The sequence below is a fragment of the Drosophila erecta genome, unplaced genomic scaffold, assembly GCF_003286155.1.
Source record: "Drosophila erecta strain 14021-0224.00,06,07 unplaced genomic scaffold, DereRS2 tig00000021-arrow-pilon, whole genome shotgun sequence".
Classification (NCBI taxonomy): Eukaryota; Metazoa; Arthropoda; class Insecta; order Diptera; family Drosophilidae; genus Drosophila; species Drosophila erecta.
In genome coordinates this window covers 17,186,407-17,211,065 of record NW_020825198.1, presented here as the reverse complement: position 1 = coordinate 17,211,065, position 24,659 = coordinate 17,186,407, and the positions used below count along the sequence as shown (strand labels likewise).

The following is a 24,659-nucleotide window of genomic DNA, read 5'->3' as shown; positions in this document are numbered from 1 at the left end:
CGATACGATCTTAGCCGATCCGACCCCTCGGCACGTTCCCAATTTGGCCAAAACACCAAGGGGGCCGTGACACTTTCGCGTTAACGCAAGGCTGCCAACCACGCGTTGCCAATTACGTGTAGAACAGGCCAGCAGCCGTAAATACAGTATTGTTGATTTTCCTGCACTTGCGAAAAGTTATTTCAATGTCAGCGCATCCCACACGCTGCAATCCGTGGGATTGAGAGATTCTGCTGTTTATCAAAGGTGTATCTCGGATTGACAGTGACCAATTTGGGCACCGCCTAATCGCCGCATCAAGTGCATGCTAAACACCGGCTAGTTGCCAACTCAAACATGATCCCATCCAGATCCCTTGGCTCCCCATTGAGCTCACCTAATCCCACCCAGTGACTCACCAGATGGCAATCATGGATGCTCGTACATCTTTTGATTTATTTACTCTCACTGACACGCGTCGTCGAACCAAAGATGCTGGGATGTGGGATTCTAATTTGCTTTCTCCCCTTAATTTGTGGCTTTTAAATTGCCTTGGCTGGGGATCATTAGAATGAAAAATGATTATTATGCTGCCTTCGGAGGCGGAGGTGCGGCGGAATTAAATAGAAATTCGTTTTTGGCACCTAGCGCATGAGTTAAGTGTGTATATAAAATGGGTAAATGGGCACTCAGTTGTCCAGTCGAATAAAATGAATCTTAGGACTACTGTAGGTCGAGTAAAAGATGCGAAAAAGATCAAGTATAGAATTTGGAAGTTTGCATTAAGTTCTTCATTGCATCACGTTAAAGTTTATGTACCACTCTCCTTCTAATACTGAACAGCCAATTACTGACGCATTTCTCTGATGAATTTCGGTTTTTATCGACTTTCAATTGATTGATTTGCTGGTAGCGAGCGGAGGGGAATCCCACGCGCGATGGGATCATCCAACGCGTGTCGATCCATTTCCGTGAGTCGATCGAATTAATCAAAAACGATGCCAGCGAATGAACTTCATTCCGCAACGCCCTATGGGCACAATGTTCCCTCGCTCCAAATCGGGCCAGAATTGATTAGGCACTGCAGCTATTTCCTATTCGATCCAGTCCCAAATGCCACTGGGCGTTGCGACCATGCAACCAAACAGTCTGACTCCAAGTTGTCAGTTTGTCAATAGTTGACACGTTCCTAGCCACAGTGCATAATGGGTGCCCACACTCATAACCGGGGTAATCTGCATAAACAGAGGCCATATCAAGTGCCATGCGCCGGCGGGTTCGTCAATCTCCTCCCGGCCCGGTTCCTTCACTCAAGATAGTTCATAATTGCCCCACCAGCGGGCGGAGATCGGCTCGGATCAGATTGGAGTCTCTAAATGGCACCGCGACTGCCTTGCCAAGTGGCACACGGAGAGAAATATTCGGATTTTGAGGCAACTCACAGATACTTCCTTGTATGAATTGTACGCAGATCACTTCGAGCGGCATTTGAAAGAATGTTATAATCGAGGTGGTATTAATATCCAATATAACAGTTAATACCTATTAATTTGCTGCTGAATTTACGATAGTTTTTATTTTTGTTTCGCGCAGTGCAGCAATTTCAGCTCGTCGGCTTCCATACAACAAGATGATCTGCTGTCGAAGGCGGCATGCAACAGGTACCGCCTCTCCAGTAAACAGCTTGCACTTCCACTCAATTCACTTTTCACTCAACTCGCTTCTCAATTCGACTCGTTTCTCTCAGCCGGATTTCTCTCTGAACTCCGCCGTCTGCTTTTGTTTGGGCCCTCGACTCGGGAATTCAGTCTCAAAGCGGCTTTCAAAGCGCGTGGAATGTGCCGCGGATACAAAGGAATCAGCCTGAATATCAATTTGCGATAGACTGTGTGTTTGTTTGGCCGGGAGCAACGTGTTGCATGCGAATTCGGTGCATAAACTTTGATCATCTCGATATAATAAAGAACCAACAAAAGTATTTCCGCATCCAAAATCTGTAGTTGAGAGACGGCGGCGCTGATTAAACGAAACCAGTGCCCGTCTCCAATTATAAACATATTGTTGTTTAGAGCAATTCACCTGTAAACAATGTGGAAAAGTGTACCCAAATGGCTTCTGTTTTCATAGTGTGTAAATTGCAGCAGCGGGGAACTGCGGGGAACTGCGAGGAACTGCGAGGAACTAGCGATCCACACTGCGTATACTTAATGCCCCACACATCCTGGGCGTATACGTAACGAGCGGCCCACACACCGCACATCGCACACATTACACAATCCTCAGCTGCAGCTGCAAGTCGCCCCAGAAATGAAATCTAGAGCTGCACCGCCTCTGCTCAGCTTACGAGTGCCATAAAAACATTTCGATATCAAGTCAAATTCATAAATAAGCAAAGAAACTTCGTGCCACCGAAACCGGAAACGAAATTGGACCCATTTTGGCTGCATTTAGTGTCAAGCGATGGCCATTTCGACGCGTTCCACATTCAAATTTGATCCGAAATGGGAAAACATGTAAACCAACGACAGCGACATATGAATATGCACGCAATTGAGTCGGAATTTCTTTCCATTATTGCTGTTGTCATTGCAATTGAATATCAATCGAAGCGAAATCGCTTGAAACTATTTCCACATGGCTTTCAATTCAATTCGTTGATGGCGCTGCGAGTGATTCAGCTGATTCCCTGGGGCAGTCCACTTAATTGCCTGGCTAATTAAAGATCCTATCGATGGCCCCATCAAGAACTCCCTCATACTCGACCGCCAAAGCTGATCCCGCTCAGCCGTTGTCATCCGTTCGTCTTATCAAAACAAAGGCCCCAAACAAGCAAATTCAATTTCTCTTTTCACCGAATCTAACAGACCAATAAATCCCGACTTTTGGCCAGCATTTGTGCCCTGCGGGGGGTCAAAGTCAAAGATCTCACAGAGAAATCAAATATTGCGGGAAGCCGCTAAATGAATCCCATCTTGGTGCACAGCACAAAAAGATCTTTCAGCTGTGCAGATAAATGTATTTCCCTACAGTTGTATCCTAATAAAATATCTTAAAACTAACCGTACTTGCTATAGCTTTTCATAATGATCATGAGTAACCCAAAATCTCATTGTAACCAGAAGCAAACGAATTCTTCCGACTTAAAAGTGCGACTCAGTAACTTTATTTTCAGTGCACTGCTCAGACAAACTGTTCAGATTTTATCAACATTATAATTTGTTCTTCCGTTGCTTCTTAAAATCATATTTTTATAAAATAACAATTTGCCAACTGTTGGAGTTGGAATATTAAACCAGTTTCACAGTGTGTAAGGCTTTGTAATATTTGATAAATATTTAAATATATTTATGGAGCAAGTCCAGCATATTTTCAGCAGGAAAGTCATACAATATTTCTTTCCGTGTGCGGTAGTTGCGCTGCTGATGGTTTCCAATTGCAATTAAAAATGCAGACCATGCACGAAGTAAGGGTTTCGTTTTGGCTTGGTTTTCTTGGCTTGACATATCCGAATCCGATTCGAGTCCACTTTCATTTTCGGCGCTGTGACACTCTGAATGGCCCATGCAAATGCCATCCGTCAGCGGCGACCTGTCCATACATCATTGCCGCAATGTCTCAATGTCTCAATGCCGCCACCTGACCCTCGGATTCCAAGCGGCACTGCAGCGGCGGCCACGTTTGTTGTAGGCGTCCGCTGAGACTCCCATCTTTCAGTGGGCGACGCCTTTGGACTCTGCGGAGCTGACAGCCCATCACAATTAGTTATAATTGTGTTAGACGCTGGTCGCTATAAATAAACGTTGTTTATGCCCCACCGTTTGGCCGCAAAGAGCGTAGGAAACCCATACGAATGCTGCGGTTTTGGGCTGGTAACCCAATATTGATGGGACTAGCTGTGGGGTCAATTGAGTTTGAACTAATTGGAGATCAGCAGTTGGTATGGGAAGCCATTTGCTATTTTTCTACAGAAGTACACACGTAATCCAGCTTGCAGCTCTGCTTAATTTGTACATCTCAAATGGCAGTTTCGCATCCCTAAGCTAAATAAATAAATAAATTCTACAGTGAAGAGCAGCTTTGCTGGGTTTCTGGTTGCTTGAATGCATGTTAATGGAAGCTTAAATATTTGCTTGCGTTTTTAAACATTTAGAAGCCAATAACTTTTTAGCTAAATATAGTTTTGGGCAAAGTCAATATGCTGACATTCTAGTGACATGTTCATTTTATTTTTATTTCAGTAAATTCGTCACTAAAAAGTCGTAGGATTATAATGCATAGCTAACTCTTAGTTCTTAACTCTCTCTAAAATTCAGTACTTGTCTTTATAATTTCGCACTCCAGACAATATTCTTACATCATCAGTCCATTTCCTAGCCATGGTGATTTCCCCGACATTCCTAGCCATCCATCTCCACCTTTCCAATTGTGTGGGCTTCAATAGTTATTATTCTGCTCTAATCTGTTCTATTCCAATCTGAGCTTCCTGTGCGCTGCTGGCTTGGACAATTTCCTGCTTCAATTTGCGCACACGCTTCGGCCAAATCGGAAAAAATTGTTCACGAAACTTAACAAATTTTGGCTTTGTTGTATTTACAAAAAGTTAATTATTTAATGATTTATGATGGCCCGTTGCTGTTTCATTTCCATTATAACCAATTCGGCCTGGGATTTTATTTATAAGCATTCGCCAAGTTAAATGAAACTTGTTATTTGGCAATGATGTCATAGAGGCAACGCCTTCAGATCACACCAGATCTTTGGGTGAACAAGAGAGAGACTAGGCGTCGCCAAATTGGTTTTCTGCCCAAGTCCAGAGATCGATTCAAGATTCAAGATAGCAGTGTTCGCCGGTTGGTGTGGAATATCTTAAATGAGTCTTATAGCCGGTCTTCGATCTCGAACTGACCCACTTTAGCATAGATGGCATCAACAAAACTGCATATTTCGTGACTTGCCGAGGTGTTCGCGATTAGAAGAAAGGGGCAGGTCGGAACTGAAGTCATTTGGCTGGGTACACTTTCCATTCGTGAACTAATCCGAACCAGAAATACAAAGGTAGCACTCGATCATGACCGACGTGGATGTACTTAGTTCGAGAATGAAGTCTCGGCTCCACCTGCAAACCAAGACCATTGGTGCCGAGCGGATCAAGAAGGCCAAGGATAACAACGAGGACATTGCCGTGCTGAGCATGTTCCTGCCCAACGCCTCCGCCGTGGAGGAGAACCGCAACTTTTATTGCCAGCTGGGCGATTATTGTCGCCTCGGCGATCCGCGTGCCAGCAAAGCAGGTAAAGTGGCCAGCGGTAATATTCCCGTGGTCCACACACTCATAAATCGATCTTATGTTAATTAACGACGGATGAGACATCATAATTTATCAGTATTATTGTCCGAAAACTATTCAAATTGGCCAGAAGAAAGGAGCCGCCCACTGGCTGCTGGCGAGATCCATCGCGTCATCGCCAGCGATGGATGATGATGAGTAACGAATCCATTTAAGGGGTCTCTCAAACAAGCCAGACAACTAATCTATTCCGTTATGCATCTAGGTTCTATTGACTTGGATTTTTAATAAAGCTAGACAACCTATTAAATTTAATTTATAAAACAAAAATGCTTAAGTAAGAACGCGGTACATTTTAAAATCATGAATACTAGGTCTGTTGTGAGGAATTATTTTTTGTACTTTGTTTTATTTAATAAATTAGCGTAGATGAATAAAATTAAAGTCGGGTGAAATTTAATGACATATTTTACTGGAATTTTCGCAACACAATTTAGCTCCCAGAACGAATTTTCCCGAGACTGCCCTTATTTTCCACAACCGTCTTGCTTGGCAACCGCGAATTAAAGAATAATTTGCCGACGACATAGTCAACATTTCCACTCAATTACCCGCACTAGCAAACCTTTTTTCTCGTGGCGGGGAAAATTTGCCTCAACTCTTTTCGTCTGATTATTTTTGGCCAGAAACATTACGAGCACGCAATAAATAAAGCCAGAAGATAGCGAAGTGCTCAAGCGCTTATATGGACTACTAATACTGCAATAGCCCTAAATCCAGCAGAGAATGGCTTTCGTCTCGAAGCTAGCCGAAATTTGCGTAATTTCTGCATTAATTGTGAAAATGTTAAAGCCCAAAAGGAGGAATCGGGTAAGGCGTGACTGGCACCCCTCGCTTTGGAAAAGAAGTTGCATGTCTGGCTGACATAACGAAGGGAAGCTTTTGTTTCCATATTGGAAACGGATTGTCTTCCTTCCACTGATTGACTCTGCCCTCAATCTGTCGCTGCCTTAAAATTGAGTTCTCCCCAGATTGAATTGATAGGATTCGGGTTTGCTGGGTTAGTGGGTTGCCAAAGTTCAAGGTTCAAGGCCTCCATAAGGCGGAAATTGATTTCGACTTGGATTGATTTTAACTCCCGCTCTTTTCCTGTTTCCCTGCCTTAGGCACCAAGAAGATGGAGTATAAAACCAGGCAGTGGCACGAGAACTGCTTCTGCTGCTGCGTCTGCAAGACGGCCATCGGGACCAAGTCCTTCATCCCGCGGGAGCAGGAGATCTACTGCGCCGGCTGCTACGAGGAGAAGTTCGCCACGCGCTGCATCAAGTGCAATAAGGTCAGGATGATGGGAATATAGTGTATTTTTGAACGTAATCGAATCGAATTTTCCGCCTGCCTAGGTCATCACCTCGGGAGGTGTCACCTACAAGAACGAGCCGTGGCATCGCGAGTGCTTCACCTGCACCCACTGCAACATCACGCTAGCTGGCCAGCGATTCACCAGCCGCGACGAGAAGCCCTATTGTGCCGAGTGCTTCGGCGAGCTGTTTGCCAAACGCTGCACGGCCTGTGTGAAGCCCATAACAGGTGAGCTTAACAAGGCATAGCACAGCAATCCGATTGAAACCCCTTTTTCCCATCAGGCATTGGCGGCACACGCTTCATCTCGTTTGAGGATCGCCACTGGCACCACGACTGCTTCGTGTGCGCCAGCTGCAAGGCTAGTCTGGTGGGTCGTGGCTTCATCACCGACGGACCCGATATTCTGTGCCCCGATTGTGCCAAGCAGAAGCTGATGTAAGCCGTCTGCAGCGAGTCAGGATGTGTGGGAGAGCTGTGGAGCAGCAAGCTTAAATTAGCCATAAACAAATTCAACGAAATTATGGATCAAATCAGAGGGATACAAGTGGAGAACGATGAAGAGGAATATACACAGATGTATTAAACGATATACAAGAGATGATAATGCCTTACACTTACATTAGATATGAGAAAATTAGCTGAAGCTGGAGATGATGAGTCCTACTAAATCAAAAGCAAATCAAATTTTGTAAACTTCAAGTCGATAGAGTTAGCTAAAATCTATGGTAACTTTGCTTTATCTTCACGCGAGTAGAGCAGCACATCAGATTGTATAGAAACTTATTATTTGTAATTGCATTTCAGAACGAAATCAAAATCACTAAACAACAAAAAAATCGAAAAACCCAAAAAAATCAATATGAAATACTGATCCAATTGTAACTATTGTTGCCACATTGAAAAATGTATGTTTATTTATTTATTCTAAGTTTTAACCAAGCGACGAGCGAGTCGAATGCGATGAAAGTTTCCTAACCGCTGGTTTCAGTTCTAAACAGTTCTATTGTATTAAAAACCACACACGATTTATGTTTGATATATACATTATGTTTATTAAACAGCAACAAAAGGAACACACACGCACACAGCCACAAGTCCTAGCAATTTAATTGTTTAGTTTATATTATTTTCGTTACGATCCCTTCGTCCGTTTAGCTATGTTAGACACTCCGCTTACTTAAAGCACTAAATACACACACAAATAATAATGATAATTGCGACACAACATTATATCAATGTCCTTAACTACTTAATGAAAATCAATCTAAATGAATTAATAAATTATCAACGAAAATATAATATATGGTTTTTATGCAGGAACTTGGTAATGAAACAACATCCAGGTGTCTAAACTTTATTGGGACAAAAACAATTAAAAGTCAGATATTTCAAAAAAATGTAAGGGATTTTTTGGGGTGACCAGATTTGAAATTTCAGCGTTGCCAGACTGGGTGACAAAGATGACTACAAGATTTTAAGCTGGACCTAAAAAATGTTCAACGTTGCTTTGCTTTTCAATTATCAATAAATAGAGCTTATAATTTTGCCTTTTCCCAATCTCAAAAAGGTTAAGTATTTGGCTAATTCATGTTCTTTAGAACCATCCACATATAAAGGTATTTAAATATTTGATAAACTTTATACGTACATCTCTATTCCAAGACAATCATATCGTTTATAGTGGGTGAGTTGAACGCTTCTCATGTATTTTCAGGGAATATAACACTTTCACTACATGATTATATCGACTTGCGATATTGGCTTTCGCGGCCAGTTGAAGAAAATTATAACAGAAAATTGACAAATAAATGCAAATAAGTAACTCAAACAGCCGAAACAACTCAAAACCAAAGCGCAGCGACTACTCAGGGCACGTCTCAAAGTTGGGTTTGGGCTTATTGGCCATGTGCCAAGCCAAATCAAGCCAAACGCCTAACCAAACCGAACAAAGGCAAATACAAACAGTGCTCAGTTACACTCAAAATGCGTACAAAAACTGGTAAAAGGCGGAGAAAAAGCGCAGCAGTTGGAATAAGTTCGTTGGCCAAGGCGAACCCAAAATTAGTGCACCCACAGGCCAGTGCCCGAGCGGATCTTCTCTAGACTTCGATCATCCGACATGCAGTTTGTCTACTTGACGCTGGGACTGGGGCTGATCTTCACCACTGCCCTTCAGGCGGCCATCATCCCACTGACCCTGATCAAAAACGGAGTTGGAGCAAATCAGGCGCTTCCCATGGATACGGAGAAGTTCGGTTACCTGGAAATCAAACCCAATGGATCACTGATTCTCAGAAGGGCGCCCAATCAGAGTGGCAGTAACCTACCGGACCTGATAATGCTGAAAGGAGTACTTCAGGCTCTAAAGGCCAATCCCGCAAAAATGTCGGACACCGGTGGCGATACACGATTGAGCCTAAGGATCTATGGAGATGGAGTGGAACACAAGTTTCCGCCCTTACTGGAGAATATCATCCAACGCATTCAAACGTATTTTTCGGTTTACCGCTACACGGATACAAGCAAACCCGGTGGATTTCAGCGAATTGAACTCACCACACCGCCGACGGAGGATTCTCCGGATATGACCACCGTAAAATCCGAGAACGATGATGAGCTGATAGTAGTGGGAGAGCAGGATGCGTACATTACTGTGGGGGATGGTGCAGACTAGTCACTACCCTATTATTACATATTTATTCACCTAGCTATGTAAGACAACAAAAGTGCCGCCCTCAAAATATTTTTCGAAAATATACATCCCCCATTCGCAAATATCAGCGCACGTTCGGCGTTACTTTGTATGCAGCGTTTATGATTTTATTTGCCCAATAGTTGCAATATTTGTACGTTGCTGGGGATTTCCTGGCCTGCGCATGAAGCTTTACGAATTTCGGCGAATTTTTGGGGGTCACTGTCATTGCGTAATCCATGGCTAAAATAAATGCCTTAACAGTAGGTACTTGAATAAATAAATTAATTAGTATTGGTATGAGAAGAAAGAATCAAATTCCAACATTTGCTTTCATTACAGTCGTAATGTTTTCTCACATATCCCAACCAAATGTCATAGTTCCCGGAATTCTACATTTTACATTCACTTTTTTTTATTGTTCTGTTTTACGTTTTCAATGTTATGGTTAATGAATATGTAATGATGATGATGAATACGAACGCTTCGTGATGATAATTATGAATGAATGTCTCTTTCTCGTTTCGCTGTTGTTAATTAATGTCTGGAAAATGGAAAATGTGGCGGATGCGTGTGTTCTATGTTAGTAATTAAATGTACGATTGGTGGGTGGATGGCGTATGATGGATGATGGATGAGGGGAAACCCCATGACCCGGTCGTCTTGCGCCGGGCCAGCTATGAGAATCAGTCGTAGAACCAAAGCTGCCCAAGGGATGAATGAGATTCAAAGATGAGTTCTGGTTCCAGCCTAGGCTTTAGGCCTGCGGCACAATGGCATCGGCGATGATCTCCTGCTGCTTCGGCTGCTCAGCCTGGATAGCCTCGGCGGGAAGAATCTTGGTCTGTGGCTCAGGCTGGATGGCCTTAGTCACCGGCTCAGCCTGAATGGTCTTGACCAGCTCCTTCTGCTGCTCAATCTGGGCGGCTGTGAAAAACGTGACATGGTCAAACCTAATTAGTTGGCACAATAAATACACTTACTTGGTTCCTTCAGTGGGTCCTTGGCAATGTCGGCACCTTTCTGGTTCTGCTTAATGTCAAAGTTCTCCAGCTGACGGCCGTTCTTCTGCTCGCTAGCATCAGGAATAGTGGGCTTCAGCTCCTGAGCAGCCTGCTCCAAAGGCTGTTCCTTCAGCAGAGGCTGTTCCTTCAGCAGGGGCTGTTCCTTCGGCAGGGACTCTTCCTTCAGCAGGGGCTGTTCCTTCGGCAGGGGCTGTTCCTTCAGCAGAGGCTGTTCCTTCAACAAGGCCTGTGGTTCCGGCTTGATCTCAGCCTGCGGTTCCGGCTTGATCTCAGCCTGTGGTTCAGCCTTCAGAGTCTGCTTCAGAGCAGCTTCGGCAGATGCCAGTTCCGGTTCGGGCTCCTGCTGGATGCTGCGTGCTCGGATGGCGGAAATGGGCCAGGTGTAGAGCGGACCATGCACCACATCCACCACCGGTGTGTGATAGACCTGGGGCAGACGGTAGAAATGCCTAGCCTCGGCGGCAATCAATGGCTGGGTATTGGCCGGCGTTTCGATCAGCTCAATCTTCTCGGTCTTCAAACCCTGCAACTGCTCCTCCTTCTTGGAGCCACTCGGCGGGAACAGGGAGGGGAAGAAGCCCGCTCCTGCGGAGGCCGCGGATGCTGCCGCCTCGCTCACCTGGCCGCTCACGATCTCGACGCCCTGCTGGGACACCTGCTGGATCTGGTTGGCAATCTCGCCCGTGTTCTCCCACTGCTTGGTCTCCGGAGCACCGCCGGCACGGCCAGATCCTATGGCATCCACCACCGGCACCACCTGGGCAGCAGTTCCAGCAGGCACATACACAATGGTCTCCTCATGGTGGTGCGGGCTGGCCACGCGGGCCAGTGGCGACAGTCCGTGGACATAGCGGAGAGTGGGCTCCAGGTGAACCTGCGCCTGCGGTGTCACAATCACGATGTGCTGGGCCGTCGGCTCCAGGGGCCTGGCCTGAGCGCCAATTGCCGCCAGGGACAGACAAAAGGCCGCGAGGAGGAACATTCTGCAAGAGAGTTGGGGATTATAAATCGATGGTAAGAGATTGTAGATACTCACAGAAGACGTATACATTTTAAAAACACACATCTTTTTTATAGGTTTGTGAGTTCGACATACACGTATGTATATGAGCTTAATTTATATTTAAGAGATGTGTTTTCTATGATACCCTTTTAAATACCACATTTCGAATTGATCTGTACTTTCTAATGGTACTAATCGAAGTATGCACACAAATTAAGAATAGTACTTAATCGAACCGAGCAAATCTTCATAACGTAACCATAATAAAACTTCAATAGAGCATCGAAATAAAATTACGTTAAAATGTTAACTAAAAAATTCTATGCTGATTTCATTACATATACACTCAGTAATAACTCTAATTGGCTGGTTGCATTATTTAAAACAATAAATCAAAGTTTGATTAAAGTTAGAAATCGAAGTAGGAGTTGAAGAGTTGAAGAAACCCGAATGAACAGTAGGATCTTCCTGCCCCAAGTGCAGCAAACGGGTCTAGCCGATGGGCTATTTATAGACGCTCTCCTGCCATCGCACCAAAGTCCATTCTAAATTTAACGTTATTCTGCGCAGCTGTGTGTGTCCGTGTGTAATTGCATGTTGCCTGGTCGGACAGGATGCTCCTCGTACTTGCATGGATCGAGGGACTATCAACCGGTTTGCAATTGATTGGCCAGGTCGTTATAGTCATTGGTAGTTCTTTGCCTAGCACTTCTAGTGTAGATACTAGCTAATGACTGCGAGCAGCTTTATGGCTTAAATCGGTACTTGATATTCAAGTTCGTCGTCCCCGCCCCTTTAAAATTGTTCTTTGTGTGGTACTTGCCAGGTTCGGCGCTTAAGTCTTTTGTTTGTGAGCAAAAAAATATGTGATGCATACTGGTGTATCGCATTTTATTTCCAACGCTCATGTGAAGGAATTGTATCTTTAAATAAAATACATCAAATGTGATTTTAACAATAATATACCATATACATTAAAAAAGTTATTCTTTCAATTTCAATAGTTATTAAATAATAATAATACTATGCCAATCATTTGAAGCATAGAAAAAATGTAGTTGATATTGAACTATATACGTTTTTCTATATAATTTCATCTATATTTTTAGATTCTGAACTTATTTTTCTTCCTTTTCCCCTTTTTTTAAACTATACCCTAATAAGATAAATCTTAAAATCCCATTTGTATATTGTAACATTTAAATATATCCTTAGTTCTCTTCTAATTAAAATTGTATTCTTTCATAAATAGACAATGATTTTTTAACCCATAATTTCGGATAGATATACTTTCCTTTTACGATTTCATGACTCGACCTAGCCTCTAACTTAGTAGCTTAATGAACATACTAATGTTTGACCCCATAAAAAGGAATTTGAGACCAGAGCAAAACGAAATTGAATTAAGCACACTATTTGAAATAAACCGAGTATAAGCGCAAAATGAGGGTCAGACTTACTTTTCAGTAGTTGATGGCCTTTCACGACTTTCCCAAATCTAGGCAGGTAGTTTGATGGAGTTCTCTTGTGGCCACACGATCCGCAATCCGCTCAAGAAGAATCTAAATTATCACTAGTCAGTCTGAACACAAGGGCAATGCGATGAACGGGCTCAGTCTTCAGTGTTAACACGGCGACCACTTCAAGGAAACTGGTGGCCACTGCTGCTCGACCATGGGCTTTTATAATGTGCGACCACAGACCCCTTACCCTGACCTATCCCAAGAACAAAGAGCTGAAGACCTGATGGAACTGGAAATGCGCAGCTTCCCGCAGGAAAGCCGAGGGGGAACCGGGTCGTTCGCTGGCCAAAAGAAGCCTGAATAGCCAACGAAGCTGGCTGGCCAGATACATTCTGGTTTCAGGTTCGCTTGCAGATGGCAGATGGTCAACGGAGATGCCGTCTTGGCCTCATCCCCGGCCAAGTTCTGGGCCTATCAAGTTTGTTAAACCTGCCGCGTAATAGAAGTCAAGCATGGCATGGCGATCGCATTGAAGCCGCATTGACGGGCAAAGGTACTCGGATGGGAGATGGGAGATGGTGGATGGGAGATGGTAGATGGTAGATGGAGCCAACTGGTTCAGGTGCAAATTGAATGTGTTCCTTCCTGCCGACCGCCCCTCCATCCGCTGCCCGCTTAGATAATTTATTTTCATGTTGCCTGCCCTGGCGGAAAAGATTAATCAAGATTTGCACATGCTCGCGTTCAGTCCGCCTGAGATTTTCGATGCGCCGTGCGCAATCGCATAAATAAATTTATTTTCCTTATATACTCCATGCACTTCCCGCAGCAATTAGATGCGTTGCCGTGGCTCTCTGTCACAGTCTCCACTTGATCTTGAATGGCTATTTGCGATCTTTGATTCGAATGCTGGATAACAGGGTATAGAAAACTCCAGCTTGTAATTAAGTTCCTCTTAAGGTCCCAACGATTATGGGAACTTAACGATCCCTTGCAAGCCATTTTCGTGTCGCAAATTTTGTAACAAAGTAACTAAATTTTGAACAAATTGCTTCCAAGCCAATTCCAAGCACATTGACTTAGTTACGTGGACTCTTTTTTTTAGATTTGTAGAACCTTTAAGCTGGTTTAGACACATTCCGCATGTTTAAGTCAAGAAATATTGATTTAATATGAGAAGGTAAGTAAACAGGCCTGAAATAATCCTTAATACAAATCTCAAACAAATTCATTTCAGTAGACATATTTTATTGGCAATCTGGGAGCTGGCACACAAAATGTTGCTTAAGGTATACTATGAATATCATTGCGATCTAGTCCAATCCAAGTTTAATCTCTTTCATCCATCCTACAGCATTATTCCTACTCGGAGTGAAGACGCCGCTTGGGAGCCATGCGGATGAAGGGTGTGGGATGTGGCATGGCCACCTTGGTCAGCGCCTGCCTGGCTGCGTAATCCTCTGCGATGGCGGTGCGCCACCTTTCGACCAGGGAATCTCCTCCAGAGATGCGAAGCGGTACCAGTTGCTGAGGTGTTTCCCGGGTCAAAGGGAAGCGTGCAACAGTCAGAGGGATATCGTTGTAGTCATAGTCGTCGCTGGACTTCTCCGATGCCAAATTGGGACTCTTGATCACCAGTTGATTCCGAGTGGGCAGTGAAATGCTGAAGGCAGCTGCCTCCTCGGGCGAAACCCCAGCAATGGCTGTGGCCTTGGGCGAAGCTACGGCCAAACCGTTCCGGCCGGAAAGAGCAACGGCATTCGGCTTGGAGGAGGCCACTCCACCTTCACCAGCAATCGAGAGACCTAGAAGGGGGTTAAAGGTATTAGAAATAATATAAAAAAGAAGTCTTTTTTTCAGAGAACTTACCCACTGGTTTTGCCTCAGCCACGGCGGCATCTTTCTTGGGAGCCATAACGGATACACTGTCGTTGACGTCCTCGTAGGGATCCTCGTTGTTTGGCGGCAGGAACTGCTCGTCCGGCGAGAACTGTTGCTCGGTGACCTCGTCCAGTTTCTGTTCGTCGATCTTCTGGTCCGGATTGTTGGTGGCCTCCAGGCCAAAGTTGGCTGGCTGCTTCTGCGGATTGCCAAACATTTCCGGCTGCAGCAAAACACTGAAGTCCTTAATCTGTCCGGTTTGCTGGAGCAGGGCCAAGCTTTGGGCAGCCTGGCCCAGTTCCAGCAGGCTGCTGGCATAGATCTTGTTGTCCTCCTCGCTGAAGGAACCCTTGCGCTTGGCCAGCTCCTGAATGGCCACCAATCGAGCGGCGGCCGACTGAATCCGATTGAAGTCACTGGCGCTGGCTGAGATCGAGCTGCTGGAGCTGGAGGCTCCACTACCATCAGCTACCGCCGAGATGCTGGCTGCCGAAACAGTGACAGTGTCATCGGAGTCCCTGGGCACAGCCCTCACCTGCGGCTGCTGGCGCTGCAGGATGAAGCTGCCCACACTGCCGTCCCGCTGCGGACGCAGCTGGAGCAGCTGACCCCTCAATCCTCCGTAGTAGGGATGCTCCTCGAAGACCAGCGGAGCCGACCGCGATCTGTGTCTGCTTTTCGGGGTTAGATTTGGTTATAGAGAGTGTGTGTTGGGTGTGTTTGGAAAGTGTTGGGGGTGGCCTGGAGAAAGCGGGGATTAAGAGAAGCATTGGAGTATCTACATGGAATTAGCGGACTACTATATGACCCAAGGCGAAAGCTGTACAGTTTACGGTTTACTTTATTTACAATCTAAGAAATGACACATTGGTTTAGGCCTCTGTTCTTAACGTAGGAACATTGGTCAGTTGGGAAGAGGAACTACCCTTAGATTCTGTTGGATAACCTACAAGTATAATAGCCCACTTTCAGGAACCGATTTCTTGGGAACATTTTCTCTTGGTGTTTGGGTTACTGGCCAATTGACTTTCAAAATAGTGCTAAGAAATCAGTTAATGAAATCCTTTCTCCTTTACGTGAACAAATCCAGCTCCAGATCCGCCGTAGCATGTGCCTTGCCACCCACGCCTGCTATGGCCACGGATTCCGGATTGAAGTAAACGTTAGTGGGCACGCCCTTCTTCAGATACGCCTTGGAAATTGGCGTGGATATGGCGGTGCCACCATTACCAACCACTGCCTTGGAATGAGGTTCCAGGATGAGAGCAGCCTGCTTGCGTCCCTGGATCGCCTGAGCCTGCTCCGGTCTGTAGGGCAGGAAGTAGTTTCCGAAAGGAATCTGCGGAAAGTTGCCCGCACTGGTGCTGGTCCTGCCGGTGGCCTCAACTTTCAAGGGAACTCTGCCAGCCGCCTGCTTCCTCAGTTTCTGTGGGCCAGTCGCCTTCTTCAACTGCTGCTTGCCGGAGCGCGGAGCACTCCCAGAAGTGGAGATCACCAGCTTACCCGGCACCGGAACAATCTCTTCGATCACATACTCGGGGTTTATTTTGCTGACCGCTGAGCGGAGACCCACATCGCTCTTCAGATCCCCAGTGGTTCGCGTCTTCTCTGCAGGCAGAACCTGCAGCTTTTCTGGTTTCTCCAGCTCGCTGGAGCTGTCCTCGGCTAAGCTTTCGGGTCTACCAGTGGTGGTGGTGGTGGTGGTTTTGGTGGTGCTAGTGGTAGTGGCACCGGCTATGGTGGGTTGCACCACATAGGCCAGCGGCAGGTTGTAGGCGGCGTAGTAGGGGGCAGTGAGCAGCAGGGGCTGATAGGCTCCGTAGGGCGCGAGGTTCTGGGCCGGAGCAGCTTCTGCAACTAGTTTTCCGGACTTCTCTGCAACGGGTGCTCCTGGTGGCCAGGCCTCGATGTTGGTGGTGCGCCAGAGGGCACTTGAGTTAGGATGGTTTTGGTTTAGGGATAGTTGGATAGAGGGAAATGGTGAGAGAGCCGCTGGTTAGTCGAACAATATTTACAGCAGTAATTCGAGGGTTAAACTGTGTCGGGTTAATAGCATGCGGATTAGGTGAGGCTTAATAGGGTGATAGGGGTATTTACAACTACTATGTACACGATGAAAGCAAAAGCCCAAACATTTACGAAATACAAATATTTATTAGAACACTAGACAATACCAACTATGGATCCTAACTAAGAGTGCTAAGTAATAGCTTTAGGGTTAAGCCTCGAACTGGCCCGCATCCAGCCCCGCTCCCTGATCCGCCTCCATGGTGGTCGTGCCCGTGGGTGGAGCATAGTAGACCGTCGGTCCTGTGGCCACTACCTTGCCCTCTCGCGGAAAACTTCTCGTCTCCAGATCGGTGCGTGCCAGGGCATCTTGCAGGTCCACGTTTGCCGGTATTGAGATCACCTTGGCCCCGGGACCGGCGATGGTGAGACTCCGTGGATGGGTGAGGGCATAGCCCCCGGGACCAACGATCGCCGTTCCTCCGCTGCCCGCCGTGGCCACGCCCCCGGGTCCTGCGATCGCGATGCCGCCCCTGCGCACCTTGAGCCGCTGAATGATGATTCCTCCCTCGCGCAATGCCTGCTTTTGAGTGCTTTGCTGGGCGGTGGCCACCTGGCCGACAGTATGCATCAGGTGGTGGGCCTTGTGGGCAAACAGGTGCTTCTCTGAGGAGGCACTGTTGTCCAGCTCCGCGGCGGTGTTCTCAATTGTATCCAAATCGTCCGCCATCCCATCGCCGGCGCCTTCGTTCTCATCCTCCCATTTATAATCCGCCGAATCGATGGAGTGATTCTTCAGGGGAACGTTGCCCACAATCGCAGGACCTTGTCCAGTTGTGGCCGCCATTGGAGGCCGGAAGGGCATCTTGAAAATGTTTTGGAAGGCGTTCTTGATGGCAGCCGATGTCTGATTCTGCATCTCAGCTATATTCATGCCGGGCATGCGGAAAGGACTTAGGCGATTCCGATTTGGCAGCAAGCCTCCAGAAGGCGGTAAAGTGGAACTCAGCACAACAGGAGCAGAAGTCGCCTTGACATTAAGGGCGGAGGATCCCTGGTATATTTGCTGTTCAGCTTCCTTTCCGCTCAAGCGAATGGGCTTCGCTGTGGAGCCAACCTTCTTCCTGTTCAAGGAGTTTAATTCCGGTGCCAAGCTGGGCTGAATCTTCGGTGGCTTGTGCACGGGCTTCTCGCGGGAGTCTGAGCGGTATTCCTTGAAGTTCACAGGCGCAGGAGCCTTTGTGGTGGTTGTGCCAATGGTGGTGGAGTTCCCCCTCTTTGGGGTGCCATCTTCATGGAGTGCCAGTTCTCGGGGCAGGAAGAACAGGTGGTACTTGGGCGTCGTCTTGCCCTGCTTCCTTCCAGCTTTCGCCTTGCCATAGAAGCTGTCCACATCGCCTATGATTTTGTAGCCCTTTATCCTGTATTCCTGTGAGGCGTGCTCATTGAGGTACTCCTCCTTGTTCAGTTTGTACAGGTGCACGGGCACCACAAAGTGAGCGGGCAGCTGCTGAGCTTCTTGCTGGGAGCTGGGCTTTGGTACCTCCACCTGGTTGGGTCGGAAGTAGAGCTGGGCTTTCTTCTCCTCCGTGGAGGAGCTCTCAATTGCCTGGCGCAGTCTGGGAGGCACATTGTAACTGCCCGCCACATTCCTGGTGAGTTTCACCGCCCTGATCGAGGGTTCTAGCAAGGTCTGACCATTACTTCCCGAGAAGTGGTGCTTGTGGGCGTGGAACGGCTGATGGGCGGGCTTGGGGAACAGGTATTGACTGGAGTCAAGGATGGGTGGCAGCTTGGGCTGCTCCGGCTGCTTCTTCACGTAGCCAAAGGCCTCGTTAACCTTGGCGATCTGCTCGAGGATGCGCTTGGCCTCGTCCGCCTTTTCGGAGGACGGAGTGGCCGCATTGGGCTCAAAGTCTTCGGGAAATTTGACCAGTCGCTGCTTCTGAATTCTGCAAACGAAAGGTGGGGTTTGTTTGGTCTCTCTCTGTTGGTGGGGTTTGCTTTTAGTTGCTAATGCGGGAAACGTATTGTTGGGTGGAGGGCATGAGTTTTGGGGTTAGTCACAAGTCTGGGCTTTTGGGTTTAGTCACATAGTTCTAGGCAAGCGCATCAACTTCTACTTGGCATGGTCACATTTGGCAGGCAAGGCATTTCATGGTTACTTGGGGTCTTAGGGCTGGGTTACTAGCTACCAATCTACTTACTCGACGGCCAGTCCACCGGGCTGTTGAGCCTGGCCAAGCGCCAAAGAGGCCAGAAGCAGTGTTGAGAGCTGAAAGACAATGTGTGACAATAAATTAGTAATACATGATTTATTCCGGTTGGAAATAGATAGGGTGTCTGTATTCCGATGTCGTAATGGATGCAAAAGTCACACAAGTGGAATGCGGTCAAGTCCCTCGCGAAGTCCCCTCTCCCTGCTCCTCCAGCGCATTTGCATAATTTCTTGCGCTGCTGAACGCTAAGCCGAAAAGTGAGAGCCAGCTGGCAAGGAACGGCTTAAGTACTTGCCGGATTTTCCCTCGAACATGATTGTCAAGAACCTCACGATCGGCAAATATTTGACTCACTCTCGCCGGCTCTCCACATCTTTGGCAAAGTCAATATTGACGCAACCGTTAGCCGGTGGAATCGAGCAGCCCGCACGCCTATCTATCACCACCGAAGTGTCACAAAGCCGAGAGGAACTGAGTCCAACGCCAAGCCAAAGCCAAAGCCAAGCCAAAGCTGGATCTGAAGTCGGGGCTCGTGTTGTGTCATTGACCTGAACCTCTAGGCGGCTGTTACGTTTTCGGGGCCGAAACTTAAGTCGAGAGAAGAGATTGTGGCACAGAGGCTGTCGAACCTGGTTGCCATTGATTTGCAAGATCTCTTGCATCCCCAAGCAGCAAGATGTATTTCAGTCTGCTTTCTTTTGTGAGTATCGCCTTATTTATTATATTGCCTCCCATAACGATACCGATTCGACCCCGTATTGGGTGTGCCCTGTCCAAAAATAAACTGGGTTAATGGCTCGAATGCAAAGTTTAAGCGCAGCATTTTATGTTCTCAAACGAGATATAAATGGGCCTGTCTCCTGTTCTCTGCATCAGATCAGGTGTCTCTTGGTCTTAAATGATATTCCATTGAGCCATTCCAACGGAGCTAATTGGGCGCGGACTGATGGACTTGGGACGTGTGGCTAACAGTCTATACTCATAAATTGATTAATTTATGAACCACTATCGAAACGATCACAAACTCAAAAACAAAGTAATGCACTTATAGCTAAGAACCCTACACAAATGTGCTCGGTTGTTTGGCAGAAGACTTATATTACCATTTGTTAGCCCACGCATGATTTTTATACGTTTGCGGCATATTAATTTTATGTTCCTCGAGTCATAATTATTTTTTGGGCTTTAGGCACAAGTGGTTGTATTGGTTATGGTTATAATTGAATGGTATTGTTGCTTATGGGACAGGCGCTGATGAGTTTTGACTTTTAAGGGTATGCTTTTCTTAATGGGAATATGAATAATGCAAGGAACAATACTGCCTTGGTATGAATGGGTAATTCTCACTTTTTAAATTGGGGTGGGGCTAGAATATTGTCACGTTCAAATGGGATGGACAAAAGGGTTTCACTTTTCAGAAAGAACTAACCCTTTTGAAACATCTTTACTAAACAAACAATAACTGGCACAACGAGGTATTAGCCTCTCGCAGTAATAAAAAAGATTCCCCAATAGAGTTCTTTGCATATAAATTGATTTGTGATTGTGATTATTTTAATGCCCAGTATAATTTTAGCCATGTTATTAATATTTGCATATGGCACAGAGCATAATTAGGGCTAATTAAGGCGACCAAAATGGCCAAGAACCAAGCCAAGAATCAAATATGTCGCTTAGTGAAAGTTAGTGGCAATTCAGAAGTGAAAAACACAGAAGACTTAAGGCACGAACTTGGGCCAGTTGACGAGTTAATGGGTTCAGCGGCGGCATAGAGCAATACATGATTAATTGCGGTCAGGTGTAAGCTAGTTTCATTTTGTATTCCGAATATGTTGAGTGAAGTCTTGATATTTAATTTTCTTTTTCATTCGGCCTGACTTGATATTTAATTTTCTTTTTCATTCGGCCTGACTTACCAGGAAGCGCATTTTAACGCGGAGTTCTGGTGAATGGTGTCTGATTTTTCAGTAAATTCTTGGTGTTCGTAGCGTTGACCAATCCTCGCCTTGACAATATATCCTTGAACTGCAAACGAGAAACGGAATGAGTGGCACTCTGGGCTATCACGCGGCAAAATCACACACACTAAAAGCACTAAAAACCAATCCTGCTGAGCTTTCAATTTACGATTCTTTCAGGTTCCGTTGTTTAAACATTCTTTTTTTTTTTGTCACGCACAATAAATAGGGTATGGAAAGGGAACGCCTACCAAGAACCAAGAGCCAGCGAGCCAGGCGACGTCTGAAGATGAACTGAGTGCTGGCCGGGCCCAGCGCGTCTGTTTATAACATTTCCATTAGCGATGCAAACGACGAAGCGAAAGAAATGGCCAAGAAAACAGGGCCCGATCAGGTGTAAGAGAACTGGGTTTTGGGCAGAAGAGAGAGCCGAAGAGAAGTCCGCGAGTTGGGCACGTAGTCGAGCGCCTTGGCCTGGCTTTTATCTGGGGCCGTGGATCTGTGGGATTTGGTTACCAGCTCCAGGGCGCACAACTCCAATTGATATGCAGGCTTACAACTCTAGGATTTCGCTGATCGAAATCTTCCCAGGTCCCCTGCGTTAGGCAAATAGCTTGCCTAACATATTGTCAGATATTTCACAAGCATTTGATTAGACATTTGCTGACAGGCGCTTCTTCGGACTACTGTTTCGCAACCTAGCACCTAGCAGCTGGCAGCCGGCTAGAACCCAGAACCACAGCGCTGACTTTGATTAATTGGCCGTTTATTGGCTTGATTGAGTGTGAGTGGACAGGAGCGAAGTGACTGCCCATTACAAGTGGAGTGAGCCACAAGAATAGAAGCGAAATGCGTGTGGGAAGTGGAGAGGTAATCAGCTCGGAACGGGCCCAGAACATGACATAAGCCAAAATGGTAAGAGACTTACCGTGATGAATGAATCGATCGGCTGGCGAGCAATTCAATTAAAATGTTTGCCTGGAACTCGTTAATAACTTTCGCACAAAGTGGCGCAAGAGTCGCGTTCTTTTTCTGATTTGACATTCACTTCGGCGAGCAGACTTCACACACTTCTCGGGTATCAAAAGATTAGGACTTAGCTTCGTTCCGTTTTCGATCGATAATCATAAATTACAAATGTCTGAAGTCAGAGAAATTGATTTCAGGTTCGTGCCCTAAGTCATTTGTTTTCCTTGCAGCCCAAAGTCTTTATTAGCCCAGCACCATTAATTTCCTGATTAACTTTGCTGTGATCCAGCTGCACTTTATTCTTTTATTGGTCTTTATGCGCCAAGCAGCCAGCTACCGACTCCGCAGTTCAGGCAGCAATAATGCCTATTCCTTGATTAACCAGCATCGAACGGGGGGTCGACCTTTGTGGCACACGCAGGCATCAATAAAATTGCCACAAGATTTATGGTCTCGAGTGCGCAGAGCCGAAGGGAGCATACGAAATTAGTAGCAACACGTTGTAAGCCCGAATGCGCCACACGCACAACTTGATCCACAATTGGAATGCAGCAATCAAAAGGCGATAAATCGAACCCGGGCAGAAATCCAAGCAGCCGAAGAGCGAGTCGAGGAGTCGAGGAGTTGAAGAGCCAAGACCCAGAGACCTTGGGGCCTATTTATAAATGCAGACGAAACGGGACTGCTAGTGGGATGTCGTTGCCTAGGCCCGGGCCAATTAAGTCTGACCTTCGGCGAGGAGGAGAATCCCAGCCCAAACCGTTGTTTATGAGGGGGAAAATAAGCAGAAACAGCTAACTGGCACCTGGGAGAGCACCTGAGAGCCGGAGCCCCAGTAATTTGTGGTTTCAATGCAGGCCGTTCAGCTGCTACGTTAACCCAATTATGCACCTCGGCTACTTCCCAGGTGAGCCATTGATTTCTACGCTGAGAACGTGGCCATTTCAGTCGTACAAGCCCTAGACCAAAGCCCCGGCCAAATAGAATCTATGTCAGTGGCAAGCTTTTTAGTGCTCTTCTGTACGTTCTTTTAGTGCAATCGGCGAAGAAAGTTTTCGAGTGCGTAGGAACTTGTTTCAGGGAAATCACTAGCTCAGATCTCTTGACATGAAACTTAATTGTGGCAGTGAAACTTTCGGTCAAACTGGCCCATGTAATAACTCTTTGTTTTGGCAAATATGCATATTATTGTTGCTTATGGGCTTTTCTTGGCTTCGCGCGGCCAGAAATATATTTTATTTAGGCCACGCTGTGGACGCCAAGGCTTTCCGTTCGATTCAAATTATTTGGCAAGTGCGCGCACGCGTCGAACATTTCAAATGCTGCATTATATTGGTCCCTTTCGGACTTGAAATTACCCAAACAAAAATAAACAAGCCACAGAGCTGACTCAATTTGGCTTTGGGATGCACTGCCCATTTGTAAAATGACTTGGTGCGGCCGAATAACCATTTTTATGATCGGAAAATCAATTAGGGCTTATAACATGCATAAATCGCCGCAGTTGCGTCGTGCCAAAGCACGCGCCACCAGCAATTAAGCTCTTACAATCATTTACGATCAGAAACTGACAAAGTTTGCCCTTATCTACCTTATGCAAACATTTCTGGGGTAAAACGTTGAAAAATATGTATGCCTATACCAATAAAAGTTAAAGTTATTTTTGTAAATTATGCTGCTTCTTAAAACGAAGAATAATATTTTGGGGCTATAAAAAATCAAAGCAATTTGCTTGATCATCATCCAAGTTCTACAATGGCAACAATTTATATATCTTTGGCCCAGCATTTTAGATACAATACTTTTATAAATGTTAATGTATGTGGGTGTTGCAAACAAAGTTTGAAATGCAGAGCTCTCTACAATGTGTAATTGTGGCTTACATTCTGTATCCAAGCAAGGAAGCAGCACTTTCTTTGGACGAACTCTGGTTACCAGTCATTCATTCCTAGACATACGCTGGCAGTTCAGATTCCCGATCACGTAGGTGTCAAACACGACAGGTGACACTGTCAGATCTCCAAAGAGTTGCAGTAAATAACGAAAACACCCAAGTAGAACGAGCAATAGTTTTGGCTAATGTATTTTATTTACGTGTAGCCACGATATTTATGCAACTCTGGCAGGCTAGTCAAGGCATTTGTGTGGATTCCGTTTCCGATTCCGATTCCGATTTCCGAGTGCGGTTCAGCAGCGGAGGCCTTGGCCAAATTGCCACCCATGACCACGAATCCGATGCCGGCGCCCGCCTTGTAGCTCAGCTCGTGGTAGCCAGCCTCATCGTAGTAGGAGTACTTGCCCAAAACATTTCCCGCCTCATCGGTGTGCTGGGCATGCGACATCTGGTCGGTGCTGAAATCAAAGTTTTGGTGTCTTTGCAGGGGCTTCAGTTGGTTGGTCGGTGCTGCTTGGTAGCCGCTACTCAGCAAGGAAGTTGCCTCCGCCAGATTATCCTGCGCATTGTAGGAAATCCTGGGCAGTGGATGGTGCCTTGTCCTCAAGGCCTGCTGCACAAAGTTCAGTGGACCAAAGGCATCCAGAGAAGATGCCACAAAGCTGGGGGCAACGACACTCCTATCCAATCTATCGCCATCCGTGTTGTAGGAGTATCCTTGCCCATTGAACTGCATATACACTTGCGCGCCTTGAGCGCAGGAAACTGTCAGCAATGCCATCCAAAGCAGCAGCATCTTGTTTGGGTCTCGGAAACAACTAAGCTGCGATCACGCTAAGTCACGGGGTTATATGCAGATTCAAAGAAACCGCAGTGTGCACATTAACCTGCATATAGCCGCATCCACGGATATCATATAA

The 24,659-nt window shown here is 46.2% G+C and overlaps 5 protein-coding genes across 16 annotated transcripts in view; 2 read left to right on the top strand and 3 right to left on the bottom strand.

Moving 5' to 3' along the window:
• The window catches only part of LOC6544091 (four and a half LIM domains protein 2), a 57,325-nt gene extending 49,402 nt beyond the window's left edge, over nucleotides 1-7,923 (top strand). For 6 of the 10 annotated variants that reach the window (XM_026977847.1, XM_026977850.1, XM_026977846.1 and 3 more), the window contains 3 exons: nucleotides 6,433-6,602; nucleotides 6,667-6,853; nucleotides 6,910-7,923. In XM_026977847.1, coding sequence (XP_026833648.1) covers nucleotides 6,433-6,602; nucleotides 6,667-6,853; nucleotides 6,910-7,067 — 515 coding nt within the window. In that variant the 3' untranslated portion in view covers nucleotides 7,068-7,923. Of the gene's footprint in view, nucleotides 1-1,756; nucleotides 1,955-5,024; nucleotides 5,271-6,432; nucleotides 6,603-6,666; nucleotides 6,854-6,909 lie in introns of those variants that run through there. The other 4 variants (XM_026977849.1, XM_026977848.1, XM_015157582.2 and 1 more) reach the window with 3 other exon arrangements.
• A 726-nt stretch (nucleotides 7,924-8,649) lies between these two features.
• On the top strand, nucleotides 8,650-9,405 carry LOC6544090. The gene has a single exon (XM_001972959.3). The coding sequence runs from the start codon at nucleotides 8,748-8,750 to the stop codon at nucleotides 9,300-9,302; it is 555 nt and encodes a 184-aa protein (XP_001972995.1). The 5' UTR covers nucleotides 8,650-8,747; the 3' UTR covers nucleotides 9,303-9,405.
• On the bottom strand, nucleotides 9,332-13,023 carry LOC6544089 (RNA polymerase II degradation factor 1). Its single transcript, XM_001972958.3, has 3 exons — nucleotides 12,809-13,023; nucleotides 10,304-11,328; nucleotides 9,332-10,247 (listed from the first exon to the last, which is right to left on the bottom strand). The coding sequence occupies exons 2-3, from the start codon at nucleotides 11,325-11,327 to the stop codon at nucleotides 10,078-10,080; spliced, it is 1,194 nt and encodes a 397-aa protein (XP_001972994.1). The 5' UTR covers nucleotide 11,328; nucleotides 12,809-13,023; the 3' UTR covers nucleotides 9,332-10,077.
• A 1,015-nt stretch (nucleotides 13,024-14,038) lies between these two features.
• Nucleotides 14,039-21,223, bottom strand: LOC6544086. Of its 3 annotated transcripts, XM_026977474.1 has the most exons (5): nucleotides 21,128-21,223; nucleotides 20,835-20,943; nucleotides 18,907-18,974; nucleotides 14,681-15,363; nucleotides 14,039-14,616 (listed from the first exon to the last, which is right to left on the bottom strand). In XM_026977474.1, exons 2-5 carry the CDS (start codon nucleotides 20,844-20,846, stop codon nucleotides 14,174-14,176), a joined length of 1,206 nt encoding a protein of 401 aa, XP_026833275.1. In that variant the 5' UTR covers nucleotides 20,847-20,943; nucleotides 21,128-21,223; the 3' UTR covers nucleotides 14,039-14,173. The 3 variants fall into 3 exon arrangements, with proteins under 3 accessions (XP_026833275.1, XP_026833276.1, XP_001972991.1); XM_026977475.1 differs by lacking the exons at nucleotides 14,039-14,616; nucleotides 14,681-15,363 and adding an exon at nucleotides 15,380-16,623; XM_001972955.2 differs by lacking the exons at nucleotides 14,039-14,616; nucleotides 14,681-15,363 and adding an exon at nucleotides 16,634-18,651.
• A 2,702-nt stretch (nucleotides 21,224-23,925) lies between these two features.
• LOC6544085 lies at nucleotides 23,926-24,648 on the bottom strand. The gene has a single exon (XM_001972954.3). It carries the CDS (start codon nucleotides 24,533-24,535, stop codon nucleotides 23,936-23,938), a length of 600 nt encoding a protein of 199 aa, XP_001972990.1. The 5' UTR covers nucleotides 24,536-24,648; the 3' UTR covers nucleotides 23,926-23,935.
• Between the last annotated feature and the right edge of the window lie 11 nt (nucleotides 24,649-24,659).

Coding starts and splice junctions, on each gene's coding strand:
- LOC6544090 (XM_001972959.3), top strand. CDS start 8,748: ATGCAGTTTGTCTACTTGACGCTGGGACTGGGGCTGATCTTCACCACT.
- LOC6544089 (XM_001972958.3), bottom strand. CDS start 11,327: ATGTTCCTCCTCGCGGCCTTTTGTCTGTCCCTGGCGGCAATTGGCGCT. Junction 10,248..10,303: donor GGACCCACTGAAGGAACCAA/GTAAGTGTATTT, acceptor CGTTTTTCACAG/CCGCCCAGATTGAGCAGCAG.
- LOC6544086 (XM_001972955.2), bottom strand. Junction 18,652..18,906: donor CCCGGTGGACTGGCCGTCGA/GTAAGTAGATTG, acceptor TTTCGTTTGCAG/AATTCAGAAGCAGCGACTGG.
- LOC6544085 (XM_001972954.3), bottom strand. CDS start 24,535: ATGCTGCTGCTTTGGATGGCATTGCTGACAGTTTCCTGCGCTCAAGGC.